The sequence below is a fragment of the Toxotes jaculatrix genome, chromosome 4 (assembly GCF_017976425.1).
Source record: "Toxotes jaculatrix isolate fToxJac2 chromosome 4, fToxJac2.pri, whole genome shotgun sequence".
In the NCBI taxonomy this organism is placed as follows: Eukaryota; Metazoa; Chordata; class Actinopteri; family Toxotidae; genus Toxotes; species Toxotes jaculatrix.
In genome coordinates this window covers 11763495-11775856 of record NC_054397.1, presented here as the reverse complement: position 1 = coordinate 11775856, position 12362 = coordinate 11763495, and the positions used below count along the sequence as shown (strand labels likewise).

Below are 12362 nucleotides of genomic sequence, written 5' to 3'. Positions count from 1 at the left end.
GAGACCTCAGGGAATGTTCTCAGTTTCCCTTCATGTTCTTTTCGTCTTTGCATCTTTCTGTGTTGACAGCCGCATTGTATTGAGCTCTGTTGCTGCATTCCTTTTTGCCTTCTTAAAGCTCTAATTTCTGATACAGATGTCATTAGGATCAACATGAGGATAGCCATTCCACAACAAGGGAAGACAAAGAATAAGGAATGTTTTTTTTTGGTTTCTTCTTTTTTTTTAAATTTTCATTGCAAGGTGCATCAACTTAATGGAAACTTTCACGGGGTAATGCATCGCCTTCCCTGAAAAATGTTCTTAGGGCATCTGTACGTCATAATTAGAAGCTATATCACAAATATAATAAGACTGTCTCATAATACAGAAAGCAATGGCACTTATGAAAAAAGAAACATGATGATAAGTAGTTGTTACCTTTTAAAATAACTCGGCTATGATGGCACAATCTGATTTAATTTCATTTTATGGTTTCCTTGGCTTAAGGCTTTGGGGACATATTGATTTCACTGAGTTATGAATTATCATTAATTACGTTTATGTGTGTATTTATTTATGTTTCATAATGGTTTTCATATTGTACTAGAGATCTAATTTCGAGGCTGTCCATCAGAGGGTGATGAACTGTATTTCTTGGTAAAATGAGCAGAACAAATACATTACTGACATCAAATATGGAAATATTACTTAAAAAAATAAAAAAATAAATAAAATAAATAAGTAAATTAAATGCCTTTCCGGAAACTGAAAACCTGTCTCATCTAGCCCATTTAAAGCCTACATTAAACAAGTTACACTAAGGCTTTTCATTATACATGCCTCATGTTCTTCTTGAGGAAATGTACAGGTACAAGAATTCTTGAATTCTTGGATTCTTCTTTGTAAGTCATGTCATGACTTTCATGACTTCACATGGTCATTTACTACTGGGTCAATATCTTCCTTGGTGTGGGCCAGTTTGCAGCAAAGTTTAGGGCAGAGACAAAAAAAAAATGTCTGTTTTCCCTCTTCTTCTATCTCTACCTCCTATCTTGTTTTTTTTTTAATTAATATTTTCTGTAGCCCCAAACTCTCCATTCCTTCCCCATCTATTTTATTTATTAAACCTTGTATTTACTACACTGGCAGGTAAGTGTAGTAAATACAAGTTTTTTTTGGTTTTTTTTCTGCAGACGAAAAGTAGGTTATGCTTGGTGCAGTCCTTCCTCTCTCTTACCTTACATGTTATTATACATCATTTGACAGTCTGTCACCTTGCCCCGGGATTAGACTAGCTGAGGAGAGACCAAACACTGTACCTTTGATCTGTACTGTTACCGAGCACTTGCCAAACTCTTCGCATATGCCGCAGAGCCACATCTTAATGCTTCTTGCCTCAGAGTTATCAGTATATATTTAGTTTATTTACAGCTAAGATGACACTGGAATACAAGGGTGCTGAAGCTAAAGAAGCTTTTTATTTAATTGGTTTTGTTGAACCAGGATGGAAAGACTAACCTCGAATTGCTATTAGGTAAATGTTCCCTAGTGAACAGAGAGAAAGGGGATATGATAAAACACCATTTGCAAAAAATTGCGGGGTACATGTTATTGTTCTGCTTCAGGAATTGGGGTGTTTATTAACTGATCCATGGGTATTCCTATCTCCCCAAATTGAACAAAACAAGATAAGGTAACATTAAAATAAATGACTTTATTACCGTAGTATTCACATTGTTGCTGGAGAAGACTAGGGAGATAAACACATACTGTATGTGTTTAAACTAAGCCCTGTTGTGCTCCTCTGTATATAATACCCAACCAGTCAGAATCATAAGATCACAAGCATCTTTGCCCCTCGATGAGATGGGAATCTCAGCGGGAAAGATGTAATAGCACCTACCAAGTTTTATTATCATGCATACAAAGACACAGTATATGCAACCACCATCTGCTTTTTTATTTCTTGTGTCTTTTCCCCTGAGTAATGTTGTGCACGGTATGCAGGATCACCATACCTTGCTCACAAAATAAACTCATTATCAGTTTGTTTTTTCTTATTAATGTGAGCTGTTGTTCGCTTGCAGAGCACACTGTAAATGGCACCAGGTGCATTTGTCTTTACAGCCGGAAAACTAGAAAATCACCACCTCTTGCTGTATGTCTGTGTCTGAGCTGTGTGCAGCATGTTTTCTGAATCCTCAAAAACATGTTACAACAACTCACAGGGCACCTGAAGCACAAGCCAGTGTGCTGATTTCCAGCAACGTCGCTAGTCCAGCATGACCTTACCTTTTAAAACTATTATAACACAAAACGCTGTGAAAGGCACATTTAAAGAGTACGGGCATAATAACCGCAGAAAAAAAAAAATCTGACAGTATAAGGTATGTGGAACGGGGCGCATCCCTGTGGTTCCGTTTTGTGCTTAAGACGTCCAAAATAAAAGGCAGACATGAATTAGCAGAGTTATAAAAGCTGGGGAGTTAAAATTAAGGTCACCTTTTTTTTTCTGTTCCTCTGGTTACTACCTCCAACATAGCCCTGAACCCTGCAGGTCAACAGGGAGCGAGTGTTTTATAACCAAAGAGATTTTCTTTGGCGAACCACTTTAAATGTATTATCTCTAAGTCAAGCTGCCCTGTGTGCAATCTTCTTAATGCACCCCTGGTTTTGCCTTTCATATTCATGGTAGCTGATTGTTGTTGCACCAATTTAGTCTCATTCAGTGCTGCAATTTGCATACACCTTAATAAATCTGTAAATAAACCTTTGTGAATATTTGACTGTTGTTCGTCAAGGTAACAAAACCTGGTGGAAACCTTTTTATGTTCTTTAAGCAGATGTTACTCTATTATAAACTTACATGTACATGTGCTGCATGGAAAAAAATAATTTCCGAACTCAAAAGGTGCTTTCGAGTTCGAGTTCTCATTTTCTTCTTGAAGGGATTTATTACAAAACACTTTATTACTTTTGGAGAGAAAAAACTGCTTGAAATTTCCCACTGAATATTTTTAAAGCTTTTTTTTTTTTTTGTAAGCAAAGGTCTGAGATGGTTCCAAACCTTAATGGTGTCCTAATAATGTGCTTGTTTTTTTTCATGCATGTAAAGAATTTGTTTAAATCTGTGTCAAATTTCTATCATTTTTTAAATCTATGTTGTACATAGATTTTCCTTATGCCTTAATATAAAACACATCACTTGAAATAAAACACTTTGCACCAGTCCTCTAATTAGTGTTTAACTGTTTTACTGTACACTAGTACAGTTGATGCGGTTTGGCAGGCACCTGGGATGTTTTGGATATGATCAACTAATAATGATGCCGTTCCTCTGTTATTAGAAATTATTCCCGATAAGCAAATGCTGGTGTCTTGCACCACTGGGACACTGTCACAAAATACCACTAAAATCACTTCACACACTTAATTCAGGCCTATGATTAAATCTGAATTACAGCTTATCACAGGATACAGTTTCTCACCTTGGTCCTCCACCGGTCATGCTTTAGCTCAGTTGGGTGTGTCTTACTGTCCTGACCTTCTTCTTGTCATTTTGCCCTACAGAACAAGATCATCCTGGACCCACTGACATTCAGTGAGGCTCGTTTCCGACCCTCTCTGGAGGAGCGCTTGGAGAGCATCATCAGTGGTGCCGCACTAATGGCTGACTCTTCGTGCACACGTGACGACCGGCGTGAACGCATTGTGGCTGAGTGCAATGCCGTTCGACAGGCCCTCCAAGACTTGCTGAGCGAGTACATGAACAATGTGAGTTTTTCTCCCTGATAATTTCATGCTCATTAGCTAATTGCAGCTGAACACATGCTCATTTGTGTATGCACCTACTTGGCCATACACACACACACACTACTGATCTCCTTTGACTTTTCAACTTTATCATAGTTACACTTATGTGTTTTGTCTTTTTCTTTCTTTTTAATTATACTTTCACCTTCCATCAAACAAAAAGTCTTACACCTAAAGCAACAGCCTTCTCATGAGGCCGTCTCATTCTTACTCAACCACAATTATGTCTTTTTATTTGACATACGGAGGTATATTTTTATGGGCATTTCAAAGACTACCGCAAGCCATGTTACAACATGTTGGTAATTTCCTTACCTTGAATTGCACTTTGTCAGTCCCTTTGATATTTTTCTTCTCAGGGTAGCATGACAGGTGCAAAGGTGGGCGTAGATGAGACAGTGAAAGCTGAGGTGTTAGTACTTTGGTGAAAATCAGCTTTTTGATGTGCTGAGAAAAGATGTCAGAGGACCAAGTCTATTTTCAGTGCAACATGACTTTGTTGATAATGTTGTGATCCTATCACTAAACGCAAAATGACTGCTTGACATTAATGCACAACTGCAAAAAACTGCTTAATGACATTAAATCAATTAATAGCACTTTTATTGTACATAGTGTAATAAATAATTGCGTGGATCAGTATGAGGCCAATAAAACTGCACTACATTACACGTGAGAGTACTTAAAAGTACATCTATCGATGTAAATTCAACTTAAAAGTGCACATTATGGGCCTTTGGCTACATATTGGTAATGCCATATGTTTCCATCAACCTCGTGGGTAACAACAGTATTTTCCGTCCTTTAGAAATCAGTCTGGAATTTTCCTTTACATTTGGCGAGCCAGTTCCTTCATGCACCACTGTGATTGGCACAGCTGCTTAAAGGTTATGAGACTGGCCAAGACAAAGATTAATCATCACACACGCGATTTATATTCCACTTCAACTGTCCCTTTTGTGCATAGTGAGCTGTGAGCCTTTGTGAGCTGTGTCTACATAAGCGAAAAGAGAAGGGGCACTTGGATACTCTGTCAGTGACCTTGCACACATGACTTAGTTCTTTGTGCTGGACTTTGCGATTGTGTCGTTAAACTGGAGCCCATAAGATTTCTGAAACTTTCAATGTCAAATCTATTAAATGTCTGATCTCCTTTTATCATCTTAAAACCAAATATGTTTTAAGTGTTTGACTCATTCCTGCATTTGTCTGCAGAGACGTGCACAGACATTTTGATGGGCAGTGGTTTAGTTGTAAAAAAAAAAAAAAAAAAGAGCACCCATTCTTCCCCACTCGCCATTTGTATTGTGCCCAGTTTTTATTTCCAGCAGTATGAAATTTGCAAACGCACAATCATCTGTCACGTCAGCGTACACACATACACCTTAGCACACATGCACCTTAAAGAGAGGCTGAACATCCCCTGAAAATGTAGTTTTTTGATGACCTCCAGAGGTTTAACATCTCACCTTGCTGTAGTGATGTACAGTTGTTCATGGATCCCATAACGCCACCGTTCAGTGATGTTGGGTGTAGTCAGAGGTGAAACATGCTTGAAACTTTAAACTAGGAAGGACAGCAAAACAGTGCTTGTCACCCTGGTGTTAGGTTCCTCTTGAAGAGTGTACCTGGACAAAATGTGATCAAAATTTACATGCTACAAAATGTAGAGCAGAATAATCAAGGATGAACGTCTGACTCAAAACACACTAAAATATTATGAAACACAAATATTGCCACACTTGGTACACTTCCATTTCAATTAACTGATTAATGGCAACTGATTAAATACAAAATAGTCATACAGCATAACCTTAGTTTCACACATACATACAAACCAACCATAACTGATGAGTAAATTGTATATATAATTACAAAGAATATCTCACTTTGTGTTCATAACTGTACAATGCAAGAAAGGTGTAGAGAGAAAAGTGTGGAGGTCTTCTTAACTCTCTTTACTGAAAGAAATGAACGCAGGCTCCAAAGACGATGACATAATTGCATATTGAATGGGAGCTTGGCTCTCTCACATTAATAATTGTAAGAATAATAGACAAAAGAAAACAAGACAAAAATACTGGTAACGATTATAATAACATCTCATTCATTAGGATACTTTAGCCAAAGATAAGTCTGAATGGAACTGAAACTTTGATATCAACACTGAGGGGGACATTCAAAATCCATCCATTCCCTCTTGTTCAGGGTTCACAACAAATTGGTATTGTAAAGTTAACACTGAGATACAGTCAACATTGCAACCTTTCAGGTGCCCTAAACACAGCCATAGCTCACTGAAAAAGCAGAGCCTATAACTTCCACAGTGGGACACTCACTAGGTCAGCCTTAGTTCTTAGATAACCCCTGATGGGCCTGGACTGTTGGTGAGTTATTGTCCTGTTCGATAAGACTGTAATGTACCCATATGTTCTTCTGAACTAGGACTCACATTGGTCATTGTAGCCTAGCATAACCATCTGTGGAGGAATTGGCTTAGGAAGAGTTAATGCAGTACCTTAGCTATGCTGATAGTGGTAAAGAATACAAAGCCTTTAATGTGTTCTCTAAAGAGCCTGTCGTCCTCTCCATTCTATTCAGATGCTTGGTGTTTTGTAAACCACTGCTTTGTCCTAAAATGGGAACCTGCCCCATTTTAAAAGTGAACTGGTGATCTGAAGTGGACCATAGGTATTGTTGCTGTGTCCAGGAGGGTAGTGTTTGGGAGTGTTTGTAAAGGACTGGATTTCTGAGTAAAGGAAGTAGTACTTAAGCACCTCATTCACCACTGGGAAGACCTAGGTCAGTCTGAATGCAGCTCTTATAGCAGTTAATCTTTTTAAAACAAACATCATAAACAACACCATAAACTGCAATATTTAGCCCTGCATTATTTTAATACGTTTCAACTTTTGTTTAATGACCAAGATATAATCTTAATGTTAATCCACTGAATGTCCTCAGTGTGAGATGCACTAAAGGTCGATCCAGCATATATTAGTCATTTGTGGCCATTGAGAAATTGGCAAACCAGCTGTCTATTGATTGCTACTGTATCAGTTCTCCTGCTTCCAAAAGGCCCTATGCAATAATCTATAATCTAATTTTCAGCCTAGTAATGTATATTTGTTGTGGCATCTGTGCTCATAAAGTAGTCTAGAAACAGTGGGGGGGGGGTACATTAGATAAGGGTTCTTATTATATAAGAGATCCTCTCTGGTTGTAATAGGATATTAACAGTGCAACAGCTAGCAATAGTTCTACATTGTGCATTCATGTGTGTGTCTCTGTGACTCTGGGGAATGACCTTCAGATGATGTCAAAATCATGCAGGTTTGCCATCCTGCTGTGTTACATACCAGTCTTCAGATTTCAAATCTTAGATACAAAGGGGTGTCAGGAAGCCTTGTTTTTACAATTATTTCAGTATTTAGAAAATATAAAAGGTAAAACCTTTTAATTCTTATAAAAAACACATCATTCATCTCAACTGTATTGTGTTGTTATTGACAAGAGTCCTGGTAACAGAGATCTCAAAACCTTTGTGTGTGTGTGTGTGAGACTTTTTAATTATGATTATACTGGTCATATTATAAGTATCTTGGTATCAGTTGTCATAGTTGCACAACCCAATAAGACACATAATCTGGTTTTCAGGAGGATTGGTAGGATCAGTTTGAACAATCAGTGATTTTTGTTGTATGCTAAAAGCAGACCCTGTTGCAGCTCTGTGTAGTGCATGAAACGTAGGTGTGGTTCTTTCATTCACAAAAACAGTGCAGCCTTTATTTGCTCGGAGTATGGTGTTTAATCCACAGGGATTTTCTCCTTTTTACTTACTCTTGAAAATGCTAAACTCTCGTGTGCATTTATGAATACTCAGATGCCCTTTACCCCTCTTAAGGCATGGCAGCTTTTTGCTAAAGTAATTGTGCCTTGGTTCATTAGGCCCATGAGTTGTGTTTTAGAGGCTACAGCTGGGAGATTGTTGACAGCCCCTGGCTGTCCTAGTAAAGAACATAGAGTAAATCACAGAGACACAAAGAACAAAATGCTTCCACTTCTCAGCTCAGCATCCCCAATGAGGGTAAATCAACAACCAAGGGAGAATATGGAGGATATTGTTACCAAGCCTTCTCATAAAGTACTTTATTTAATAAATAATGTGGTTGCTTGAAATAGCTGTAAAAATGTAAATAAATTAAAACTGAAGCTTTGTTAAGCCCAACCCTTCTCTGAAAAACAGGAATCGCTATTGTATACGACCTTAATTCAAAGTTTTTACTCTGGGTTGTCCAGCTTTTTCTTCAAAGAAATTGACGTTTATTCCTTGAATTTTTAAGAAATCTTCACCTGAGACGTTTTAGACCTTCTCAAACTATCAGTTTCAGGGATGACTCACAGTCACATGTACTTCACAATATATATTGCGGTGACCCTGAAGAGGCTTAGATTTTGCTTTATTGAGTTATACAGCTGTCCAGTCAAAAAAAAAGAGCTTCAAATGGCAATTGGCTGGGCTCAGGCACCATTGGAGCTGTGAATCACCTCATTACTGCAGTGCCACATATAACAGACTTTGTGCTTGCAATTTGCAGCTCACATTGTCAAATATTAGAAAACTACTGGTATAAAGTCTTTGTATAACTTTTGATCATAGGTGCCCACAGTCATGCTAAGGATTCATATGCACAAATGCTGATTTTTTTTCTTAATTCTAATATTGTGTACAACATGCACTCCACAATGATAACAAGAATGGTAACAAAAATAAGGATGTAGACTTAACTGTCAAGTGACTGATCAGGGTTCAGTATTCTATCTGTTGGACATTGCCATACTTCCGAACAGACCCAGTGAGAGAAGGGACAAATATGTCAGCAAGTTTCAAATTTCCTATTTCTCTCTTCTGTATGCAGTTTCGGATTCCTGAGAGGTAAGAACTCAGTCGTCTTTGTAAAGATGCGAACATACAGTAGCGAGTGAGAAAACAATCATTATATGGATAATGAAAGATTTTTGGTCATTGAAGTAGATTGTAGCTGCAGAGGACAGAAATAGTTTCCAACTCAGTGTGAAATCTATTATTTAAAAATACTGTTTATCACAGCAACATCCAGAGACACAATTCCCCCCAGCCGCCACTCTGACAAAGCTACTTCTGACTGTACAGTGAAAGTCCTTTTGTTCAAAGTTTACTGAAGTAATGTAAACACCCAGTTGCCTTTATGTTTCTTCCTCCTTCCTCGTTCTGTCACCCTCCCCCAACCCCCACCCCCCCTCCCAGCACACAAATTTTTATAGGAAGCTTGAACCACAGCACAAGGTTAATCAATGTGGTAGCTGGCAATAAATTAGGTTCAAGTGACAGGAGAATGTCCATACCTGTCTCAGCTGCTGGTGATCTGGTGATTGGTGACAGCAGGCCCGGCTCCCTGGCTGGTGCTGAATCATCAGGAGCAGCTGATTTAGTTACGGAAGCTCAGACAGGGCCAATCTATCAATTGATCTGGGGTGTAATGCATTACCAGCTTGGGTCAAGGGAGCCAGGCCAGAATATAGCCATAGCCAGAAGCCATGGCAGGTGAAAGGGGGCAACTCGGCAGGACTGAGAGCAGCAGAGAGAAGGATTTAGGGAGTGTGATAGTGAGCGCACTAATCTCACTGTTAGCTGGATGTGCCACATAAAACTAAACGGAGGTTGTGAGGTAGGATGATCATTAGAGGGAGACTGATGGCCTTCTTTCGCACACAGCTCCTCTGGGGGTTTCCACGTAGAATGCTTAATCAACAGTCGGGGTGACTGATCACATACTGTAAAATGTGTGTTTCTTTGTGATTGTGTTGTCTACATCAGATCATATCATGTCCTATCTTCACCTGCCATTGTCTTAAAAGGGAAAATGAGACCGTTAGGACAAAAGAATAAAAGAGAGGCAGAGTGAGGGCAGACAAAGCAACCAAACATTGAGCATTTCCAGGTGCAGAGATGGGAAAGTGTGGGCAGTGATCAATAGAGAACCCCCGGGCTAAAGGCCATTTTATTCTTTTAAAAAAGGGAGTGCTGTTTGCACAGTCTGAAAACAGTAAAAGTCCCTTCTCAACAGTCAGTTGCAGGTAGGTGTGGGGGGCTGACTGCATTTTTTTCTTGTACTTTACAAAACTGACAATCCAGCTGTTAAGACCGCTTTCCCACGTCTGCAACTGTTTGTGTTCAGTGATAAATTGCTCCAGTGCCGAATTGCAGCAACAGAGTGGTGGTTTACTTCGCCTTGCTTTCAAGACACAATCTATTATTGATACAAACACATTTTTAAGAAGCAGAAATATTGATGAACCCCTAAAACTTTCTGAGAAATTTTTGTTTAGGAACAAGTTAGTATAAAATCTGTGGGTATGAACACTAATGAATGAGGCCCTGTGGTTGTGTAGAACTCCTCTTCCCATCTGAGACCATCTTGTCTCAGATGAGAAGCGTCAGTCTGGATAAATAAACCACACCGAGCCAGCAGTTGCCCACACTGTCTCTCCTCAGTGTCCCGATTCCCTGGCACAAAGAATTTGTATCCAACAAAACCTGACACTGCTGAGGTACCACCACAAAACACTAAACCTGCTACTGTTCTGAGTATCATTCTTACTTTTGCTATGCAACATGATCTCAGTGTCACTGAAATCTGGATTTGAAAACCAGAGCAGAACAAAAGAAACCTGATCGATACTTCTTCTGTCCCTTAGCTCTTCTGATGTGCTCCACTGTCTGTCACTCTGAAGTGGCTGAAGGGCACAGCTGTAACAGATGCAAGGAGGCTGAATGTACCTTGACAGGGTTTTCTGAGGCTAATTGGGTGTGTGGATGCATCAAGAATGATGGCAATGATAGGATACTAGGTACTGGGTCATAATTTCAAGACATGGTTTTTTACGTTAGGGACTAGCTAGTATCATTGTCAAGTGATAAGATAATGGAAAATGTTTTTTTTTTTTTTTTAATTCTTTTAAATCTAGAATAACTTTTTTAAGAATACACACTATAGCCTAACAATAATTTACTGGTATAACTGTAAGTGTATTGTCAGCATAGCATTAGCCCTGAATTAATAGCGCAACAACAAATTTTATCTTCATTTTGCCATTCTGGTAGACATAAACTGTCAGTGTAATCAAGTCTTCACTTCACTTTTACAACTGTTTTTTTCCCCCCACCAACACTGGCTCATTACATGACCCTCCTGTCCTTTTCTTTTCTTTTCTTTTTTTTTTGCATGTTGTTATCCTTGGTTCCCAAGAATCTAGAAAGTGCAATTTACATGTCTGACAGGGCTCATGTTGCTCCTGGAAGAAATGAACCTCACCTCATCACTCAAGGCTAAACATGAAGTAGAAGAAGAGGAAAGATGGGTCTTTCATTTCTTTGTCTTTCACATTCTTCCAGGTTATTTTCCTGGGCATATTTCTTGTTGTAGTTTCTCATAGTATTAATTTCTCTGTATTTAAATCACTTTTTCTGGTACTGCAACAACACGATGACTAAGCAGACTCTGGACAACAGAAAGAGAATCAAGCAGCTGGCATCCCTCATAAATAACATGTCTAACTTTTCACTTGACAGAAGTTTGGAGGAAGTATAATTATTCTGTTGAATTTTCATTGATCCTGTTTTGTTTTTGACACATTGGTATTTGCAAGCTAACAAACTGCATTGCTTGGCTGGCTGTGGCTCCAACTAATCAGGAGGTCAGCGGTTCGATCCCTGGCTCTTCCAGTCCGGATGTCAAAATGTCCTTGGGCAGGATACCGAACCCCAAATTGCCTCTGATAGGCAACTTGATGGTTGAACCATCAGTGTGTGAACGTGTGTAAGAATGTGTGTGTGTTTATAGGTGAATGGCCTGTAGTGTGAAGCTCTTTGACTGGTCGATTAGGCCAGAAAAGCACCATAGAATTGCAGCCCATTTAGCATTCATCTAAACTCCATGCAGCAGCGGACATCGAACAATTTGTTATGAAAGTTTGTCCCATCCCTTTGCATATTAAACAGAAATACTAAAGGATATTCAAACATGAGAACAAATCAGACTTAATCTTTTGTCCTTATAATTTCAGTTGTATTTAGTGTCAACCTGGACATCATATCACAAAGCAAATAGTGATAAATCCTGCTGTTTAACTAAGATAACAATTGTTTTCCCAGAGCCATTCCTCCCCAAGCACCTAATTATTATTTTTAATTGATCCTAGTGTAAGACTAAAAATTATGAAATGATGAGTTAGTGGGTTTCCATTATTAAAAATGTTAGGATCTAGTACACACACGTAGTTCAACAAAAATCAGTGTTACACAAATGTACGTTTTTTACTAGGTTTCACTGTTGGAGATTAGTGAAGTTTATCAAATTATATTAAAAAGAATATTATTACAAAGAGCACAGCAAGGATTTGGGTATAACCAGTACGCAGTACAAAGCACACCTGTAGAGATTTGTGTCATGAGGATCCACTTGTGCTGTGGGAGGAAAGATTCAACCTGTGCCTGGTGCTATAATGTTGACCTTGTATTATCTGTG

At 38.7% G+C, this 12362-nt stretch overlaps 1 protein-coding gene across 1 annotated transcript in view; it reads left to right on the top strand.

Annotated features, from left to right (window-relative positions):
- Nucleotides 1-12362, top strand: part of ctnna2 (catenin (cadherin-associated protein), alpha 2) — a 319620-nt gene that overhangs the window by 80114 nt on the left and 227144 nt on the right. The window contains exon 7 of the mRNA XM_041036605.1: nucleotides 3553-3756. Within this exon, the coding sequence (XP_040892539.1) occupies nucleotides 3553-3756 (204 nt within the window). The remainder of the gene's footprint in view (nucleotides 1-3552; nucleotides 3757-12362) is intronic.